General features: G+C 39.0%; 1 protein-coding gene across 1 annotated transcript in view; it reads right to left on the bottom strand.

The window, feature by feature from the left end:
* Positions 1-2,449: 2,449 nt before the first annotated feature.
* Positions 2,450-23,224, bottom strand: part of LOC132400558 (protein downstream neighbor of Son-like) — a 63,241-nt gene continuing 42,466 nt past the window's right edge. Inside the window, exons 4-9 of the mRNA XM_059981634.1 lie at positions 19,109-19,287; positions 17,455-17,633; positions 17,017-17,113; positions 11,809-11,928; positions 5,619-5,805; positions 2,450-3,845 (exon numbers count right to left, since the gene is read on the bottom strand). Coding sequence (XP_059837617.1) covers positions 3,648-3,845; positions 5,619-5,805; positions 11,809-11,928; positions 17,017-17,113; positions 17,455-17,633; positions 19,109-19,287 — 960 coding nt within the window. The 3' untranslated portion in view covers positions 2,450-3,647. The remainder of the gene's footprint in view (positions 3,846-5,618; positions 5,806-11,808; positions 11,929-17,016; positions 17,114-17,454; positions 17,634-19,108; positions 19,288-23,224) is intronic.

The following is a 23,224-nucleotide window of genomic DNA, read 5'->3' as shown; positions in this document are numbered from 1 at the left end:
GAGGATCAGCCATTCTGGATTGGGTGTTGTGCAATGAACCAGAATTGATTAGAGAGCTTAATTTAAAAGAACCCTCATGGAAAGAGATCATAATATGATTGAATGCACCCTGAAATATGAGGTAGAAGCTAAAGTCAGAAGTATCAGTACTGCAGTGGAGGAAAGGGAATTACAGAGGCATATGAGAGGAGTTGGCTAGAATTGATTGGAAAAGAACACTGGCAGGGATGACAGCAGAACAACAATGGCTGGAATTCCTGGAAGCAATTCAGAAAGCACAGGATATATGCATCTCAAAGTGGAAGTATTCTAAAGGAAAGATGACAACCATTTGCTAACAAGAGAACATAAAAAACAAAGGGAATGTAACTTGTGTGGATTGGGAAGCTTCTAAAAACCAACAGAAGGCAAGTAGAGTCATTAAGGTAAAGATGGAATATGTAATTAAACTAGCCAATAATATTAAGGAGGATACCTAAAGTTTCTAAAGCTACATAAAGTGTAAAAGAGTGGCGAGGGTGGATATTGGACTGCTGGAAAATAATGCTGGAGAGGTAGTAATGGGGGACAAGGAAATGGCAGACAACTGAATAAGTATTTTGCATCAGTCTTCACTAGGGAAGACACTAGCAGTATGGTATTAGGCATCATGAAGTGTGTGAAGTTACCATTACTAGAGTGAAGGTTCTTGGGAAATAGAGGTCTGAAGTTAGGTAAGTCACCTAGCCCAGATGGTGTACACGGCAGGGTTCTGAAAAGGTGGCTGATCAGGTTGTGGAGGTGTTAGTAATGATCTTTCAAGAAATCATTAGATTCTGGAATAGTTCTGGAAGACTGGAAAATTGCAAATGTCACCTCACTTTTCAAGAAGGGAGAGACGCAGAAGAAATGAAACTATAGTCCAGTTAGTTTGACCTCAGTGGTTGGGACGAAGTTGGAGTCGATTATTAAGGATGAGGTCTCAGGGTACTTGGAGGCATGTGATAAAATAGGTCATAGACAACATGGTTTCCTCAAGGGAAAATCTTGTCTGACAAATCTGTTGGAATTATTTGAAGAAATAACAAGCAGAATTGACAAAAGAGAATTGGTTGACGTTGTGTACTTGGATTTTCAGAAGACTTTTGATGAGTTGCCACATGAGGCTGCTTAATAAGCTGCAAGCCCGTGGTACTATAGGAAAGATTCTAGCATAGATAAAGCAGTGGCTGACTAATAGGCAAAGACTGGAAATAAAGTGAGCCTTTTCTGATTGGTTGCCAGTGACCAGTGGTCTGTGTTGGGACCAATTCTCTTTATTTTATATGTCAACGATTTGGATGATGGAATTGATGACTTTGTTGCAAAGTTTACCACTGATAAGAAGACAGATAGAGAAGCAAGTATTTTTGAGGAAGTACAGAGGCTACAGAAAGATGAATAATGAGCAAAGAAATGGCAGATGGAATAGAGTGTTGGGAAGTGTATGATCATGCACTTTGGTAGAAGAAATGGTTTTGTTTGATATTTTGGTTGACCTTTTTCTAAATGGGGAGAAAATACAAAAAAAAAATGAGGTGCAAAGGGACTTGGGAGTCCTTGTGCAGGATTCCCTAAAGGTTAAGTTGCAAGCTGAGTCTGTGGTGAGGAGGGCAAATGCAATGGTAGCATTCACTGCAAGAGGACTAGAATATAAAAGCAAGCAAGGATGTCATTTTAAGACTATATATAAAGCACTGGTGAGACCTCACGAGTATTGTGAGCAGTTTTACCCCACCATCTTAGAAAGGATGTGCTGAAATTGGAGAGGGTTCAAAGGAGGTTCATGAAAATGATTCCACGATTGAATGGCTTGTCATATGAAGAGTGTTTGAAGGGTCTGGGCGTGTATTCACTCAAGTTCAGAAGTATGAGACATCATTAAAACCTATTGAATGGTGAAAGGCCCTAATAGAATAGATGTGGAGAGGATGTTTCCTATGGTGGGGAGAGTCTAAGACCAGAAGACACAGCTGCAGAATAGAGAGGAGTCCCTTTAGAACAGAGGTGAGGAATTTCTTTTGCCACAGAGGGGTGAATCTGTGGAATTCTTTGCCAGAGGCAGCTGTGGAGATTGGGGCTGAGAGGAAAATGGTGAAATGGCAGAGCAGACCTGATGGGCCAAATGGCATAATTCTGCTCCTATATCTCATGGATTATAATGTACAAGTTAGAAAATGAGATGTTTGAGCTTGCCTTTTCATTATAATAGTCCAGTTTAACAGAAACATTGGCTTGCTACTCTCATAACTTACTATGCTTTCAAATAATACCATCACTCTGTACTATAAATTACATGGAGTGTTTTGAGATGATTCCTATTATGCAAACATAACACCAAATCTAGCTTACTTTAAAATCTTCAAATACTCTATCTGGTTAAAACTTCCATTTCTTCATTTTCTTCTCTAAATTTTTTGACAAAATGTTATTTTATTTGCTTTCCTCACATCTTCCTTTCTTCCACAATTTGTTAATGAATTGCATCACCTAACTTATACACTTGACTGTACTATAGTGTCTTAGTTCAGAACATTAAAGTTTCTGTTCTTTAAAAAAAAACATGCACTGGCACCTTCAAAGCTAAGTGAAGGTGGGATATACATTTAAAATCACTTGTAAAGGTTTTGTGATAATGTTCAACTACAAATTCTGGCAGTCTGAAGCAACTGGTTAGTTAAACAATACACTTCATACATTTCACTGGCAGCAAGATACAGGTTGCAGGTTATTTAACTATCAAGGATTAAATAGTTAATCGATGTGGACTATGTTTGCAGGCTGTCTCTGATTTTACAGACATCCATAAGTCATTTTTTTGTTTAACTCAAAGTACACAAAAATTACTTTATTGCAACTATACCTCAAGTATTGTAATGAAAGGCATCAAAAGCACAAGAACAATTAGTAAGTGGAGAGAGGAAACTAGTTCTGCTATTTGTAGGAATGAACATACATACATACATAAGACTTCATAATATAATATTTAAAATTTGTTCTTGTGCAGGTGGTGTCTGTAAGTCAGGTGTTTCCAACCAGGAATGGCCTTCACAAGACTGAGGATTATTTATAGCTAGATATCATTTAATTAGGAGCATTAAATAAATAACTCTTATACCCAAAATATTTAATGCAAAGTAATGACATTATCTCCTATATCCAAACATTCCTATTAGTCAAAGATTAATACATAATATAAATATAACTTAGTATATTGAAATGCTAGAGTCAAACCAGATTATAAAAAGCATATACTGTATATTCACAATTTTGATCTGCATTATACCACATCTAGAGAAAGGTAACTGATGGTCTGCTTCATCTTTATAAAATATTTAGAGTATAGTGAATGGGATACGTACTTGGTAACTAAAGCAATGGGATAATCTTTGCTGTAAAGGAAATGCTCATAAGACAATAAAACAATATAAATCTGTCAGATCAATACTGCTGTTTGACTATATTGTTTATTGTCCATTTCCAGTGATTTTCTTAGCTTTGCAAGAATAACTTGGGATATACTGACAAAATGTACTAAACTTCTGTTAGATGCAGCCAGTTCATCCAGTGTGTTTCCTTTATGCCATAGTTAATTATATCTCTGTCCATAATATTAGTCAAAAGCCAAACTAACTAGGTAGCTGAACGTTGAAGACAGAGGTACACTCATGAACATTAACAACAGTCACTGTTCCACTATATTCATTACACTGGAGAATACGATTAATACAGTCCATGGAGTGAGGAAGAATGGGGCCTGTGATCTCCAAGCTGTAAGAGTCCACAGAACCAAGACAGCCCTGGACTTTTCCACATGTATTGGCAACCTTTAGGAGGTAAAGGAAATAAGAATATGGTAAACAGTTTAAGATCATATTGTAAACCAGGAAGTGTAATTATCCTGTAATCAATTAGAATAAAGAAAATCTACAGCACATTACAGGCCCTTTGGCCAACAATATTGTGCCAACCATGTAACCTATTCTAGAAACTGCCTAGAATTTCCCTAACGCATAGCCCTCTGTTTTTCTAGGCTCCATGTACCTATCCAAGAGTCTCTTAAAAGGCCCTATTTTATCCACATCTATCAACTTTGCTGGCAGTGCATTTCACAAACCCTCTACTGTGTGAAAAACTTACCTCTGACATCCCCCTTGTACCTACTTCCAAGCACCTCAAAACTATGTCCCCTCGTATTAGCCATTTCAGCCCTCGGAAAAAGTCTCTGACTATCCACACAATCCATGCCTCTCATCATCTTATACACTCTATCAGGACTCCATCTAACCACATAACAATCACAGCACAGAAACAGGCCATCTCGGCCCTCCTAGTCCATGCCGAACTCTTAATCTCACCTAGTCCCACACTCAGCCCATAACCCTCCACTCCTTTCCTGTCCATATACCTATCCAATTTTACCTTAAGTGACACAACTGAACTGGCCTCTACTACTTCTACAAGAAGCTCATTCCACACAGCTATCACTCTCTGAGTAAAGAAATACCCCCTCGTGTTTCCCTTAAACTTCTGCCCCCTAACTCTCAAATCATGTCCTCTCGTTTGAATCTCCCCTACTCTCAATGGAAACAGCCTATTCACGGCAACTCTATCTATCCCTCTCAAAATTTTAAATACCTCGATCAAATCCCCCCTCAACCTTCTACGCTCCAATGAATAGAGACCTAACTTGTTCAACCTTTCTCTGTAACCTAAGTGCTGAAACCCAGGTAACATCCTAGTAAATCGTCTCTACACTCTAATTTATTGATATCTTTCCTATAATTCAGTGACCAGAACTGCACACAATATTCCAAATTTGGCCTTACTAATGCCTTGTACAATTTTAACATTACATCCCAACTTCTGGACTCAATGCTTTGATTTATAAAGGCCAGTGTTCCAAAAGCCTTCTTCACCACCCTATCTACATGAGACTCCACCTTCAGGGAACTATGCACTGTTATTCCCAGATCTCTCTGTTCCTCTGCATTCCTCAATGCCCTACCATTTACCCTGTATGTTCTATTTGGATTATTCCTGCCAAAATGTAGAACCTCACACTTCTCAGCATTAAACTCCTCTCATCCTCCATCACTCCAAGGAGCAAAAGCCAAGTTCACTCAACCTGTTCTCATAAGGCATGCTCTCTAGTCCAGGGAACATCCTTGTAAATCTCTATAAGCATCCACATCCTTTCTGTAGCGAGGTGACCAGAACTAAACACAGCAGTCCAAGTGGGGTCTAACCAAGGTCTTATATGGCTGTAACATTACCTTACAGCTTTTGAACTCAATCCCACGGCTGATGAAGACCAACACACCATAGGCCTTCTTATGATGCCCATCACCTCCATTGCCCAATCTCAAGGTTTCTCAGTGGTATTCCCAACTGACAGATATACCCGTGTCAGCCTGAACTCCAACATGCTACTTCCCCAACACCAATTTGGAAGACATAGTACAGGTTCATCCCACAACTACGATTACTATGAAATTATATCTAATCCATATCAGGCATTAATGCAACATTTTTGTTCACAATTTAACTGTTACTTTGGTTAGTTTCAGCCATTTAATGTTAATACAAAAGAAACTTGCCTGTAGCAATTGTAAGGATGCTCCAGGGAAGGCTACAGGGCAAAGCAATGTTGGTGGCAGTCCTCTCTGTACACCCTCTTGTGCAACTATATGTGGCGAGTTCATCAGAAAGGTGATCAAGGAAGCGGCAGAGGACCCTTCAACTACAACCAGAAACTTAAACTGCTTATCCTGATGGTGATTATGTCTGGTTACAAAAATAAGGAAATAATCTTATTTACAACAAATGTTGCATAACTATAGAACTGGATTTTGTATACTGCATCATGTATTATATAATTTTTGTTGTATATGACATGAAACAAAGCAAGGACTTATCACAGTAATTTTACCTTTTATCAGTTGTTATGACTGAAAGCTTTGTTGACACAAGTTTTTAAAGAATAAAAGGGGAACAAGAGGGGAAGCTTGCGGGAGGAAATATCCAATTCAAGAATGTTGGGCCTTTGAAGCTGGAAGAATAGCTGTAGTTGAATTTGAATACTTGGCATCTTGGCATTTCTTGGCATTTTGAATTTGAATACTTGGCATCTTGGCATTTCTTCAGTTCTGGTCTTTTATTAAGAGATCAAAAGCTAAAGAAATGCCAAAGCCTGAGTAGTAGGGACCAGAGCAGTTTACAGAGGTGCAAATCTGTGGAGAGATTTTGAAACTTCATTGTAGGTCAGCAAGTAAAGCAGAGATGATTGAACAGGTCTGCTTAGAGTTACGTCAAAGGCAGTAGAACTGAAATAACTTTGAACAAAGTCAGTCATAAAAATATTAGAATACTTAAATCTAAGAGTAATGAATGTGTGTAGAAATAATGTAACAACAGTGCAAATTTCATTAACAAGTTAACTTAATCAAATTATACTGTCAACGAAGCACAAAATATCTGTAGCAAAGTAAGTGGGCTAAATGAATTACATTATATTGCAACTATATACTGGTGAAATACGGGATTAGTGATTAGAACCAGAAAGGAACAAATTAGCGATGGATTTGGGAAATGGACAGATTTCAATTATATTTGAATGTATATATTTAATAAAAAGGATCTAGTGCTTTTAATAGTTAGAAATTGGCCAGTACAATATTGTTGGCCTCAGGGTGGTGGCTGAAAGAAGATCACAGCTGAGAGCTAAATATCCAAGAATACACATCTTATCAAAAAGACATGCAGGCTGGCAAGGAGGTGCGGTGGCTCTTTTGGTAAAAAATGAAATCATGAAGGGAAGAAGACCCTGATGGGAGTTGTATACAGGCCTCAATAGAAGCCAGGTTGTGGGTTAAATATTACAACAGGAGACAGAAAAGGCATGTAAGAAAGGCAACATTGAAGACTTCGCTAAGTAAAGACTGGGAAAGTCAGTTGGCACTGGATTCCAAAAGAAGAGCAGCTGTTTTTTGAAAAGAGCAGTTTGTTGTCACTTCCACTAAGGAAAATTCAATTCTGTATTTGTTACTATGTAATAAACCAGATTTGAATAGGTAACTTGGTATTACAGTTGAATATAGGGAACTGCAGAGGCATGAGAGAGGAGCTGGCCAAAGTCGATTGGAAGGGGACCCTAGCAGGGATGATGGGAAAGCAGCAAATGCAAGAGTTCAAGCAACACACACAAAATGCTGGTGGAACGCAGCAGGTCAGGCAGCAGACGAAGGGTCTGTGTGTTGCTTGAATTTCCAGCATCTGTAGATTTCCTGGTGTTTGCCTGAAATGCAAGAGTTTCTGGAATGGTTTCAGAGTACGTACTGGGAACTCAAATGTCACTTCACTCTTTGTAAAGGGCGGGGGACCAAATATAGGAAATTATAGGCTGATTGGTAACTTCAGATGTTGTAAAAATTCAGAGTCCTTTATTAAGGATGAGGCTTCCGGGTACTTGGAAACAATGATAAAATAGGCCAAAGTTAGCCATGATTTTTTGAAGGGGAAGATCTTGTCTGACATCTCTTGGTGGACGTAACAAGCAGGATAGGAAAAGGATATTTTTTACTTGGATTTTCAGAGGCCTTTGACAAGGTGCCACAAATGGGGACACTAAACAAGATAGAAGCCCGTGATATTACAGGGAAGGTACCAGCATGTTTAGAAGATTGGCTATCTAATCCGGCAGAAGGCAAAAAGCAGAAATAAGGGGACCTTTTCTGGGTGTCTGTCAGTGACTAGTGGTGTTCTGTAATGGTCAGTGTTGGGTACGCTCTTTTTCTTTATATGTTAATGATCTAGATTACAGATTTGATGGCTTTGTAGCTATGTTTACTGATGAAACAAAGACAGATGTAGGAGCAGGTTGTGTTGAGGAAGCAGGGACTCTACAGAAGGACTTGTACAGGTTGGGACAATGGGCAAAACAGCAGCAGATGAAATACAGCATAGGGAAGAGTATGCTAATGCACTTGGTTAGAAGGAGTAAAGGTGTAGACTATTTTCTAAATGGGCAGAGAATACAAAAATCATAATTGCAAAGGGACTTGGAAGTCCTAGTTCAAGATTCTCTAAAGGTTCACTCGCAGGTTAAGTCAGTAGTAAGAAAAGCAAGTGTAATGTTACTACTCACTTCAAGAGGACTAGAATATAAAAGCAAGGATGTAATGCTAACGTTTTATAAGGCATTGATTAGATCATATCTGAAATATTGTGAGTAGATTGGGATTCTGTATCTAAGGATGGATGTACTGCCAGAGAGTTTTTAAGAAGAATGACCCCAAGAATGAAAGAGAAGTGTTCGATGGCTCTGGGCTGGTACTTGCTGGTGTTTAGAAGAATAGGGGACTTCTCATTGAAATATAGTGAATATTGAAAGGTCTGGATAGAGTGAACTTGGAGAATCTACAATAAGAGTTGTGTACAACTGTTGTGTTAACTGGACTCATGAGCATTAGGAGTGGCATTTGTATTCATTAGGCCTCACCTATGCATACTCTCACCATCAAGGCAGAAGTCCCTGGGTTTGGAGATTTGAGAAAAAGCATCTGGACTGACGCCCCAGTGCAGAATTAAGAGAATACTGTACTGAGAAACATGTTTTTGAAGATATCAATTTCAAGATGACTTAAGATCCCCACAACAAATTTCATGAACAAAGGAATTCTCCCCATCCAAGCCAGATTTATACCTCAACCAGTATTATCTGTTGGTTATCACTGTACATAACAAGCTCCTGCACAGACAATTCTGCCTCTATTTGATTACCTGTAAAAACATGGGGACATTCTGATACAACCATGAACAGTGCTACATGAAAATTGTTTAGCATATTAATCTCACTGTAAATGTTTTAACATGCTTGAGTGATGTCTCCTTGCCATGTAGTAACTCTTCAGTTTCTTTTCTTTAAGAGCACGACGATTGGTGGAGGAGTTCCAATCACCATCACAGTTAAATTAACTAATTCAGCATGACTGAAGAACCTAATCTAGGGCCTTGACAACCGACACAGAACAGCCATTGTGTGAAGAAGCAATGATTAGTTTGATGAAAACTACATTACAGGCACTTACCTTAAATCTAATAAACAACTTATTCTATTTTACTTCAATTTCTGTATCATTCCAGGGATTGAGCAATATTTGCGTGGAATCATGGCTTCTTCTCAAAGCCTGACATCAATGTTATGTGCTAATTTTATCAAGTCTGTTAATTTCACCATCAGCTTCCACCTACCCTTATTCATTTAGTCCATCTCCAACATCTCACTACTCGTTCTTGATCCTTGTCTCTATCTCTGGAGACAGATTATCTGCCAACTTTTACAAACCCACTGACTTGCATAGTGTCCTTTACTACACCTCTTCCATCACTGTCACTTGCAAGGATGTTATTCCCTTCCCTCAATTCCTCTGATTCCACCACATCTGTTCTCATAAATGAAGAAATACTCAAATGGTAAAACAGTACAACTTTCGCTGACAATTGAAGTCAAAGCTACTGTAGGAGCAAAAGAGAAGAAATGCAGCAAATCAAAAATAAATGGGGAAAATAGAGGATTGGGATGTTTTTATAATGCTGTACATAAATGATTTAGATGATGGAATAGAAGGCTTTGTTGCCAAGTTTGCAGACGATACGAACATTGGTAGAGGGGCAGGTAATGTTGAGGAAACAGGTATAAAGCAGATTAGGAGAATGGGCAAGAAAGTGGTAGTAAGTGAAATACAATGTTGGAAAATGCATGGCCATGCACTTAGGTAATAGAAATAAATGTGCGGACTATTTTCTAAACGGGGAGAAAATTCAGGAATCTGAGATGCAGAGGGACTTGGGAGTCCTTGTGTAGAACACCCTGAAGGTTAACTTGCAGGTTGAGTCAGTGGTACGTAAGGCAAATGCCACGTTAACATTCATTTCAGAAGGTCTAGAACACAAGAGCAAGGATGTGATGCTGAGGCTTTATAAGGCACTAGTGAGGCCTCACCTTGAGTATTGTGAATAGTTTTGGGCACCTCATTCTAGAAAAGATGTGCTGGCATTGGAGAGGGTCCAGAAGAGATTCACAAGGATGTTTCCAGGGATTAAAGGGTTATCATGAGGAACATTTGATGGTTCTGGGTCTGTACTCACTGGAATTCAGAAGGATGGGGGGCGGGGGGATCTCATCGAAACCTTTCAAATGTTGTTCAGAGTAGATGTGGAAAGGATGTGGGAGAGTCTAGGACAAAAGAGAACAGCCTCAGGATAGAAGGGCTCCATTTCAAAACAGAGATGTGGAGAAATCTCTTTAGCCAAAGGGTGGTGAATTTATGGAATTTGTTGCCACATGCAGTTGTGGAGGCCAGGTTGTTGGGTGTATTTAAGGCAGAGATCGACAGGTTCTTGACTGGACATGGCAACAAATGTTACGGGAAGAAGGCAAGGAGATGGGGTTGAGGAGGAGACAGCCAAAAGGATCAGCCATGATTGAATGGCGGAACAGATTCGATGGGCCGGACCTTGTGGTCTTATAATGAGGTTTTCCATTCCAGGACATTCAAGATGTCATCTTTTCAGAAAATGGGGATCCCTCTCTGCTGCTATCAATGCAGTCCTCTCCTGAATCTCCTTCATATCCTGCGCATCTTCCCTCCCAAACATAATAGGGATATAGGTTTCCTCTTATCCTTGTCTACCAACCTGTGAGTGTGCTTCTAGCATACAATTCTCCACAACTTCTGTCATCTCCAATGGGATCCCACCAGGTACATCTTCAGCTCCCCTCCTCTTTCTACGATCTGCAGGGATCGCTCTCTCCATGACTCCCTCCTCACTGATGCCCCTCTGGGCATTTATCCATGCAACCACCCCAAATATTGCACCTGCCCCTATTGCTCTTCCCTCACCACCATTCAAGGCCCTAATCAATCATTCCAGGTGAGGCAGACCTTCATAAATGACACTGGATTCACATATTGCATCTGGTGCAGCCCCCTCTACATTGGTGAGACCCAATGCAGACTGAGGGACTGCTTCATCTAATACATTCGCTCCATCTGCTTTAACAGCTAAAATCTCCTGGTGGCCAATCATTTAGATTCCTCTTCCCTTTTACAAATTGACATGTCTGCCCATGACCTCGTTTATGGCCAAGTTAAGGCTAGAAGCATGAGGGGAACAACACCTTATAGTCTGTTTTGGTTGTCTTCAACCTGATAAATCAACATCGATTTCTCCAACTTCCTTCTGTTCCCACCATACTCCCTTTGTTGTCCATTATCCATCTGGCCCCATTACCTTTCCTCTTTCCTCCCCCACCCCACAACTTGCCCATCACCCACACCTTCTTCCCTTTATTCTGTGATCCACCAGCCTCCTCTCCTATCAGGTTCCTTCTTCTTCAGCCCTTTGCCTCTTCCACTTCTCTTCCAAGCTGCTCACATCATTCCAACTTCTCCTACCCCACCCGCCTACCTTTCCTCTCTCCCTCAGCTATTACCCACCAGCCCATGCTCCCTTCCCCACCCCACCTCCACACACACACTTTCCCCATCCTTTTATTTTGCCTTCTGCCTCTTTCTTTCTTGCCCTGGTAAAGGGTCTTGCCCCAAAACACCAACTGTTCATTTCCCCCCACTGCAGCTGCCTGACCTGCTTGCTGACTGCCTCCAGCTCCTTTGTGTGTCTTACTCTTATGCGTACTTCCTTAAGGGCTGACTACCAATGAACCCATTAGGTTCGTCTTGTTTTGCACACCAGGCTACTAACTTAACGAAATATTGAAAAGGATACAGATAACATTCAGATGAGTTTGATGGATGGAAATCTTCCTGAGATTCTGCCACAGAGGTCTTTTTAACCCATAGAGAATGTGCATCTGTCCCAGCTTGACTGTCACTTTCTTCCTTATTTCTGTTAATGAGAAAATTAACATTTGCTATGCAGTCCATTTGACTAATAAAGAAAATTGCCAGTGAAGCGAAGCTAGTTAACTGTTTTTATTAAACTTGAAACATTACTCTTTTTGCCTTAGGAATTGTACGAGTGCAATGGAGGAGAAACAAATTGAAGCCACAGCTATTGCTGAACTCTTAACTACTTCTCATAGTTTGGGAATTTAGGTACGATCAATGCTATATTAAAATATCAAGTCAGATCTATTACCATTTCACTTGTTACTAATGTGCCACAACTCTGAGGGGCCGAAGGGTACAAAGTCGCCCCCTCCTTTTTGAGAATCGCAAGATCGCTATTAATTCGGGTCTGGGACCCAGGAAATGAGAGAGAGACATGCAGAATCCTCAAGGTTTGGAATGCGTCCTGGCCTCAGCAAAACAAAAACCCCTGATAACGGCTATTGTCTCTTGCAGATGGAATTGTGTACTGAGTACTGTACTATTCATTGAAGCCCTCAGGGGACGACCAGAGTGGGCTGGTTGAGGGATTGCATCATCCCAACCTGAGTGACATCTGAGACCCCGTGAGTAAGGATAAAAGAGGGTCTGGGGAACAACCCCTTTAGACGTACAAGGAGAAATGCTGGAAAGCCAGTGACAGCGTTTTATAGCAAACACCAGTGAGGGCCCGTGTGCATCCTCCCTTGCCAGGGTAGAGGGCTCATCACGGAAGAACGGCGTAGCTAAAGGAGAGGCCACAAGTGAACGGCCACACTAATGAGACTCCGACGGATCGAAACCATAAAAGGAATCGGCAAGTTTTTTCTCCAAATCTCTCTCTCTCTCTCCAACCGTTGCAAAACCCAGCGGTCCCCAAGGCTGCAGCCTGCATGAACTGAGTGACTTTTATATTTCCATCGGACAATACATTATCCCCTAGACAACAATAGAGCTTATTTCTTATTGATTATTATTATACCCGCACTTTTAGATTTAGTATTGACGACGTATATTATCTGTATATTTGCATTGATATTACTTTTGTGTATTTTTACCAATAAATACTGTTAAAAATAGTATCATCAGACTTCAACGGACCTCTCTATCTTTGCTGTTAAGTGACCCAGTTACGGGGTTCATAACAAGCTATATACATTATATATAACATGTAATAACAATATAATGTATGTCGAAACAAGACATTTCTCTGAACCAGCGTGTAAAGCACAGTAGTACTCATAACACAAGAAAACTTATGAAAATTTATAAAACACATAAATTAAACACAGTAAGGTACGGAACAGATTAACCAGTGACAATCTGAATACAACGTGGCCGGGAGTTCAGAAGCCTGAGGGAAGAAGCTGATTCCCATTCTGACCGTTCTTGTTTTTATGTAACAGAGTCCCCCTGATGGTAGAAAGTCAAAGAGATTACTGGATAGATAAGTGGGATCCTTAATAATACGGAGGGCCTTCGTACACAGCGCTCCTGATAAATGTCCCTGATGGATAGTAGGGAGACCCCTACGTTCCTTTTGGCTGTTCTCACAGACTTCCAGCCTAGCGCTTGGCTACTCCCATACCATGTGGAGATGCAACTTGTCAGGACACTCTCAAAGGCATTCCTGTAAAACGCAGTTTAGAAGGGGGAGTAGGTGGTCTTGCTTGCCTCAATCTTAATCTTCATGGCTTCTAGAATGACTACAGGCTGCAAAGTTTTGCTGATGTTAAATTGCAACATCAGGGTTCAAAGTAATTCTATTATCAAAGTATATACTACCTTGAGCTTGATAAGTATACAAATTCGTTCGTATACAAATTGTGATTTTAATTGTATATTCTGTCTGTGTAGAATATGCAATCTGTTCTGTAATGAAATCAATCATTCAGTTTTGTCACCATGGGCCTAGATTCACCGTTTCACCATCGCAAGATAAAAAACAATTGCTTGAAATACCAAGGCATACAAGGTTTATTCTTAAGTAATGATACCAGCCAAGAAATAGTAAAAACATGCCATTTGAAATAAATACAAAAGGTACAGGATTGCATAGGGATAGGATGCATAGGGATAGGATAATGTCTCAAGATTGTTCAATGCTATTTCCAATACACAAATGTAAAAGACAAAATAATTCTCTGGATCTGATCTGATGCAGCGCAAAAAAAACCCCACAAAAATAAACTGTTGAAAGACGATGACATATTAGTGAAACAAAATATTTGTACTGCATTACCTGCTTTAAATTTATCTGATCCTGAATTTCAATATTGCCAATATCTTCCAACATTGTTTATCCTGCAGTGTGAGAGTTTTCCCACAGTGCACAATCTGAACAATTTTCCACTACCAGCTAACATTATTTGTCAATAAAAATTGGAAAGTTTTCTAGTTAGATTCCCTGTTTCTGTTTTAACCTGATTCCTTTGGTCAGCTTATTTGATTACAAGCAGCCAGAATCAGCCTTCAATTATCTCAAATCAATTTCCAAGTCTCATGACTACTACTTGTGTTGCCCATGTCCCATTTAAATTTAAATTTCATGTCTCCTCTCATTTTAAGCCTATGCCTACTAGTTTTGGACAGCTTTACCCAGGGGAAAAGTCTGGCTATTCACTTCATCTGTTTAGGTCATGATTTTATATATTGCTATAAGGTCATCCTTCACCAGGCTATGAAGTAACGTCCTAGCCCACCAGTCCCAGTGACATCCTCGTAACTCTTTGTTGAACCCTTTCTGATTTAATTTCATCTTTGCTTCAGCAAGGTATCCAGAATTGTATGCAGTACTCCTAATCTGGCCTTATCAACATATTATACAGCTGTAACATGACTTCCCAATTCCTGTACCCAACATCCTGGATTGATGAAGGCAAGAGTGCCAAATGCCTGCTTCACCACCATGTCCACTTGTGTCAAAGAACTATGTACCTGGACCCCTAGGTCTCTCTGTTCTACAACAGTCCCCAGGACCCTACAATTTACGAAGCAAATGCCTTTCCTCCTTGGAGCGAAGGAGGATGAGAGGTGACTTGATAGAGGTGTACAAGATGATGAAAAGACAATAAACAATAGGTGCAGAAGTAGACCATTCAGCCTTCGAGTCTGCACCGCCATCTTGAGATCATGGCTGATCAACTACTATCAATACCCGGTTCCTGCCTTGTCCCCATATCCCTCGATTCCTCTATCCATAAGATACCTATCTAGCTCCTTCTTGAAAGCATCCAGAGAATTGGCCTCCACTACCTTCCGACGCAGTGCATTTCAGACCCCCACAACTCTCTGGGAGAAGAAGTTTTTCCTTAACTCTGTCCTAAATAACCTACCCCTTATTCTCAAACCATGCCCTCTGGTACTGGACTCTCCCAGCATCTGGAACATATTTCCTGCCTCTACCTTGTCCAATCCCTTAATAATCTTATATGTTTCAATCAGATCCCCTCTCAATCTCCTTAATTCCAGCGTGTACAAGCCCAGTCTCCCTAACTTCTCTGCATAAGACAGTCCAGACATCCCAGGAATTAACCTTGTGAATCTACGCTGCACTTCCTCTATAGCCAGGATGTCCTTCCTTAACCCTGGAGACCAAAACTGTGCACAATACTCCAGGTGTGGTCTCACCAGGGCTCTGTACAAATGCAAGAGGATTTCCTTGCTTTTGTACTCAATTCCCTTTGTAATAAAGACCAACATTCCATTAGCCTTCTTCACTGCCTGCCGCACTTGCTCATTCACCTTCAGTGACTGATGAACAAGGACTCCTAGATCTCTTTGTATTTCTCCCTTACCTAACTCTACACCGTTCAGATAATAATCTGCCTTCCTGTTCTTGCTCCCAAAGTGGATAACCTCACACATTCACATTAAACGTCATCTGCCAAGTATCTGCCCACTCACCCAGCCTATCCAAGTCACCCTGAATTCTCCTAACATCCTCATCACATGTCACACTGCCACCCAGCTTAGTATCATCAGCAAATTTGCTGATGTTATTTTCAATGCCTTCATCCAAATCGTTGACGTAAATTGTGAAAGTCAGAGGCTTTTTCCCAGGACTGAAATTGTTGCCTCAAGAGGACACAGGTTTAAGGTGCTGGGGAATAGGTACAGGGGAGATGTCAGGGGTATTTTTTTTTTAACTCAGAGTGGTGAGTGTGTGGAATGGGCTGCCGGCAACGGTGGTGGAGGCAGATACGATAGGGTTTTTTAAGAGACTTTTAGACAGATACATGGAGCTTAGAAAAATAGAGGGCTATAGATAAGCCTAGTAATTTCTGAGGTAGGGACATGTTCCTTTGTGGGCCGAAGGGCCTGTATTATGCTGTAGGTTTTCTATGTTTCTAAACCATACAATGGTTTGCCTTACCTAAAAGTAACACCCCACATTTCACCAAATTAAACACCATCTGCCCATTCCTTGGCCCACTGGACCAACTGATTAAGATCCCATTGTAATCTTAGATAACCTTCTTCTCTGTCCACTATACCACCAATTCAAGTATTATCCACAAACTTACTAACCACACCATCTGCATTCTGTTCCAAATTGTTTATAAGAATGACAAACGAAAATGGACCCAGCATGAATCCCTGCAGGACACTGCTGGTCAGGAAAAGAACCTTCTACCAACACCCTGTCTCCTACTGTCAAGCCAAATTTGATGTGATACCTTTGTTTTGCCTTTTTGGTCAGGGTGTAAGTGGTAGGCAAATCACAGCAAGACTATGTACTTTCATTGGACACCATGTATAGTGCAGCAATACAGTGAACTACGAGATTTGGCTCTCTGCTCAAATAGCCGCTGCCGGAAAAAACAAGTAAGATCAAGTACAAGGATATTACCAGGCCAATGGCAACCAAGATGTCAAGCATGAAGTCAGAACCAATCCACAATCATTCTTCAAATATTTCATTGCCTGATTCAATCACTGGGCACGATTATCTTTTTTTTTTGATAAACATTCTGTGCAGCTGGACAATATTGGGCAATTGTAATGGAAAACAAAAATAAATCAATGTATATTGAAAATTTGAAGGACAGTAGCAAAATACAGAAACAATCTTCAACAAGGCATAAACTTATATTGTGTTACTTACATGAAAGCTGGTTTAAAATGGGCGAATCCATGTGGGGAAAGGCTCATGTGACCATTCTCTTGAGAGTGGTCCACTAAGTAAGTTGAAAAGACAACTTCTACAAAATGAACAGAGAAAGCACATTTAATGATTATTCCACCAGAGATCAAACCTGAGCTACTGAATTTTTAAAATATTTTATACAGTGAATTATACATGTCCCAAAAATGCACCACTCGTGAATTAGTAGTTTTGGTCATGGGCAACAATGAAAAGGAAAGTGAAATTTCAAAGACCATGGAATTTTTTAGCAAGCACATATGATCAACATTCCCGTGTAAAGACATTATTAACAATTTACCATTTCAAACTTTATTACCATTTATGCAACTCTACAGTGCTGCTCTTTTCATTGTTACATAACTTCATTACAAATGGATTATGCAAAAGAGTCCTTACCTGACAATCTCATTTCTTCCAAAACTTCCACACTTGCTGGGTACAACAAGGCAGTAATTGATTCTTTCCTAGATTCCCAAGCTGTCCTGAAGAGCACGGTGAATTGGTACGTACAGATGTAAAAGAAAGGACAATGTCCAGACTGAAGTTGTTCAAACAGTGAGCTTGAGGTCGACAACCTAAAATAGAATGTTACAAATTTTAATGTATGAAAACCTAAAACAAGTTTACAATAAGGTAAAAATGTGTATTCCTTTGATAAAAAGCAATATCAATAATAGATTTAGAGAAATATCCACTGCTAAAACATCCCATATTCACAGACCGTTCATTCAATGTGTGCCATGTCATATGACGTGGGCAATCATGATCTTTAAATAACCATCATTGTTATTGGAAAATTTTCTATTGAAGTGGCTTGCCATTGCCTTCTTCTGGGCAGTGCCTTTACAAAACGGGCGACCCCAGCCATTATCGATACTCTTCAGAGATTGTCTGCCTGGTGTCAGTGACCACATTACCAGAACTTGTGATATGCACCAGCTGCTCCCATGGGCTTCACGTGACCATGATCGGTTGGGGGGGGGGGGGGCTAAACTGGTACTACACCTTGCCCAAGGGCGACCTGCAGGCTAGCAGAGGGAAGGAGCACTTTACACCTCCTTCTGTAAAGACGCATCTCCACTCTGCCACCCAATTCACAGATCAAATTCTGTTCAAAACCTCAATCATTATTGTCATGCTCACATAATTACTTAAGACAAGTAAAACACTTCTAATCTATGTACTCACTTTTAAGAACTTCACAGCTCATGTTCTCAGAATTTTTTTAAATTAATCAATTTAGTTAATTTACTGTATTTGCACATTATTTTCATGTTGGCTGTTTGTCAGTATAGTTTTTCATTGATTCTGTTGTATTTCTCTGTTCCACTGTGAATGCCCGCAAGAAAATGAATCTTAGGGTTATATATGATGACATACATGTACTTTGATAATAAATTTACTTTGAACTGGAGTTTTAAGTGACACGAGATCGTAGCTATATAGAACTGGGTGGATGAACCACTCTGTTATTGCAAACCCCTCACTTTTCTATCTTCTGTTACAGGCGCATTGGTCTGAAGGCCTGTCCTACTTTTATTCCTATCCAGACACTATTTCATGACAGTAGGCCATAATGATTTTGAGATGTTCGCTTTTACTATCTTACCAAGATTTGACATCAATGCTACTATCAGTAAGAATTGCCAAATGATTAAAAAATGCACTGAACACCAAGGCAGGAACTATTTTCACCAACAGACTACATCTAATGAAGGTTGATCTCCTCTTATTAGATGTAGATTCATTAAAGTCAATTGAGCCAAATTATTATAAAAGGAATATTTCCAGTTGCTACCAGATTGTGTATTTGACATATGCAAAGTATGAATTTCTACTGGTCAGATATATGGAAGTCAGAAGACATACAACTATTTTAATTTAATTTTCATTAAAATTGTTTCATTATTCCAGAAGAACAAACATTTCTAAAATCAAACATGACAACATCAAATGATAAGTTCTTTAATTGTTTTCTCACAATAAACATTAGGGCCATTTGAAGTTTTCCTTTGCATGATTTTTTTTTGACCGGCTGTTAGTGACTTACCAGTCTTTCATTAGAATATTCTGTATCTTGTAATCTGGATTCCACTGTAAAGCATCATCAACTGATACACTGTTAACTCCTATTCTTGGAAAAAGATGCAGCCAGGGCAGCCTTGGGTACATCCAGTATCCCATACTCTGCTGGAAGGTGCACGTTATATTTGGGCTATCTTCAGGTTCCTGAATTAGTGAGCAACAAGTTAATGATGGGTTGATGGGTCTAATCCTCGCAATATTGCTAAATAAAGAAATAACAGAGATTGGCTATGGATAACAATAGACCAGTCTAAACTAAATATACTAGGGCAGACTGGAAATTCAAACAACACACACAAAATGCTGGTAGAACACAGCAGGCTAGGCAGCATCTATAGGGAGAAGTGCTGTCAACGTTTCGGGCCGAGACCCTTCGTCAGGAAACGTCGACAGCGCTTCTCCCTTGTGGTGAACTACATATACCTGTCTGGACACGCCCCCCCCCCCCCCCCCCCACCACTGACTGCTCCTGTGGCTCCTCCCACAGACCCCATGTAGTTCACCACATCCCTATAGATGCTGCCTAGCATGCTGTGTCTTAGCTATGGATAAAAATAGACCAGTCTAAACTAAATATGCTAGGGCAGACACGAGGAAATCTGCAGATGCTGGAAATTCAAACAACACACACAAAATGCTGGTGGAACACAGCAGGCTAGGCAGCATCTATAAGGAGAAGCGCTGTCGACGTTTCGGGGCAAGACCCTTCGTCAGGAAACATCGACAGCGCTTCTCCCTATAGATGCTGCCTAGCCTGCTGTGTTCTACCAGCATTTTGTGTATGTTGGTTGATGCTAGGGCGATCTCCTTTCATTGTACTAGATTTGTAACATGACAAAACACAACTAAAAATGACCACTTCATCAAACTTTACAGTGATGTTGCAATGCAGTGAACGAGTAAAGCAATTTCCCTTTTTCTCAAGAAATCCACCATTTATATATTGGCTTGCTGAAAGGGCACAGGTTATTTTCCATTACTGTGCAAATTGAATTAACATTGATATTTGTTTCTCCAGAAGCAGTAAACAAAAAGCTGAAAGTCATTCATATTTTTATAAAACATTGTCGGATGTACCGATTTTCATTTTGCGTTCAATTTTCACTTAACTCTCTACCAATGAGATCTAACAAAATGTTGAACACGTAGGCTTCATTTCAACTTTGCTGGTCAGAAAAGAAGACACGAGATCTCTGTGGGTTATATCAATTGAGGTTTAGTAAACTGAAACCATCATTGTCTAATTCAAAGTAGTTCACATGGAGCAAAAAAATCTTCGTTAAAAAGAAAAAAACAACACATAGTAGATGCAAAATCTAATTGCCTTGAATTCACAAATTTAGATGAATTCAGTATTGTTTTATAGCAATGAATAAAAGAAATCAGATATTTGGATGTATTACCCAAAATAGCAAAGAATATCCTGTGCAGGCTTGCCACAGGACAAAATACAGTACTGTAGCTATTGAAGAAATTTATTAAAGAAAAGAGGGGCAAGGAGCATTAGATATTGAAGTGTAATTATGTATTCTTTTATATCTTAATTTTAAATAAAAGAAATTAAATGGAATTATTTTAGAAATCAGAAAATAACACTTTAGAACAAGGTAAGCCTATCAATCTTTTTCAGACCAAATAATTTTTATGCTTTTAATTGGCCAGCAAGGGCACAGTTCCTTCTTTACAATGTAACAATTTTAATAATTTTTTTTATCCACCTCAGACCACCAGCCACAGACTGAATTTAGTGCCAAGGATAATGCTTCCCATTTTGGCCATTCAGGTTTCTGACAGGGTCCAAGAGGACAAGGCCTTGGAGTAAATTGCCCCAGGGGTCGCTCCACAAGGATTTCAACTGCACAGCTCTCACTGGGAGTTGAAATTAGATTGCATCATTGATCTCCTTCAGCAATGAGATAAAACAAGGCTTTCAGAAGCTTGATTGAGGAACAGTACAGCAAACAGTGATGTTCCTGGTCTTTCAGCAGGCTACATTAACTAAATCATAAATAAGGAAATCTTGACTTCCTTCCACAAATGGACAGGAGAATAGACTGGTGGCTGATCATCTCCTCTCTGCAGACTGAGCTTCATTTCGGTCAAATAAAACAGTATCACAATATCCCACTCCCCTAACCGGTGGCTTTTGAAACCATCAGTGCAATTTTCCAGATGAATGACGTTACTTTAACAAAAAGCATGTAATGATTTTTGCTAATTCAATCTGAAATGGCATTTGATCAGCAATAGTCTATTTAGGTTTATGCTTAATGTGCATTTCTTGTGACCTGGACAAGAAAATATTTTAAAATAAATCATAAAAATCCTTCTCATGGAAAAACAATAAATCATTTATAGACAAGATAACTGCAGGTATAAAAATCCTTGATACCTGAAATTTAGTGAAGAACACTACAAAAAGGAAAGACTCAATTCCATTATAAACTCAAGGAACCAATCAATAACCTTTCTCTAGAGTTTCTGTTTGTGTCTTTCTTTTTTGATCTTTCATAGTCCAATGTCTGATTGATAGCATCACATTGCTGAATTCCAAATGAGGCCATTTCTCATCCTAAGTCAATTCAAACTAAAGCTGGCATTAATTTGTAAAAGTTTCAATGAACCATACAAAAAAAAAGTCATAAATTCTGCTCCTTTTTTCACACTGGGAAGTGTATTTAAAATTTGATGCAACACTGCTGGCTAAGAGGTCTGTCACTTTCAGAACAATTCAAAATGATAAATGGAAACCTTCACAATGAAGCAGACTAATAGGCTTAAAATGACAGCCATTGCTCAGAATTATTAATTCATCTTTCAATAAGTGGAATCGAGTCACTCCAGTGACTTGAGCACAAAATCCATGCTGATATTCTAATGTCGTGCAGTCTGATCTGCAGAAGTGCTTCAGAGGAACGTGGAGTTCCCTTTTTTAAAAAAATTTATGTATTTATTAAATTTTAGAAATTACAAACAATAAATGTAATAGTAAAATAGTAAGAAAGATAATATTAACCTTCCCCCCTCCCCTTAACCCTCCCCCACTTAACCCTTATCTAAAGAAAAAAAAAGAAAGAAGAGTAAGATCGCCTGTATATCGGAGGATCCCCACATGCTCCATGGAGTTCAAAATAATTTTGATATTTATTTTTTACTTTCCCCAATTACTATAATTTTATCTTCAAAGGACCTATGTATTTAATCCTATCTTTTGTAAGTATGGGAGCCAAATTTTCAAAAATATACCATATTCATTTCTTAAATTATACTTATTTTTTTCAAGTGGAATACAACTATGTATTTCATTATTCCAACGATCCATAGTTAAAAATAAATCAGATTTCCAACTAACTGTGATAACTTTTTTGGCTACTGCCAATGCATCTTTTATAAATTTTTTCTGATACTTGTTCAATTTAAGTTTCAGTATTGTCCCTTCAATGTCTCCTAATAAAAATAATAGTGGACTATGTGGGAGTTGTACTCCAGTAATTTGTTCCAATAAAAGTCTTAAATTTATCCAAAATGGTTGAATTTTAAAACAAGACCAAGTAGAATGTAAAAAAGTACCAATTTCTTGATTACATCGAAAACATTGGTCAGACATATTTGAATTTAATCTATTTATTTTCTGTGGTGTTATATATAATTGATGTAAAAAATTATATTGTATTAACCTAGGTCGAACATTTATTGTATTTCTCATACTATCAAAACATAATCTTGACCATTTTTTCCCCATCAATTTTAACATTCAAATCAGATTCCCATTTTTGTCTTGATTTATGAATTCCTGATTTAATTATTTGCTTTTGAATCAAATTATACATACAAGATGTAAATTTTTTAATTCTTCCTTTCTGAATCATTATTTCTATTTCACTAGGTTTTGGCATCAACACTGTTTGTCCCAGCTTTTCTCGTAAATAGGCCCTTAATTGAAAATAACAGAAAAGAGTGTTATTTGATATTTTATATTTATTTTTTAATTGATCAAACGACATCAATATACCTCCTTCGAAACAATCACCTATATATTTAATCCCCTTTTGGAACCAATTATGTAAAAGTTTATTGTCCA

Source organism: Hypanus sabinus, chromosome 10, assembly GCF_030144855.1.
Source record: "Hypanus sabinus isolate sHypSab1 chromosome 10, sHypSab1.hap1, whole genome shotgun sequence".
NCBI lineage: Eukaryota > Metazoa > Chordata > Chondrichthyes > Myliobatiformes > Dasyatidae > Hypanus > Hypanus sabinus.
The sequence above is the reverse complement of the archived record's forward strand: the minus strand, read 5'-3'. Positions and strand labels throughout refer to the sequence as shown.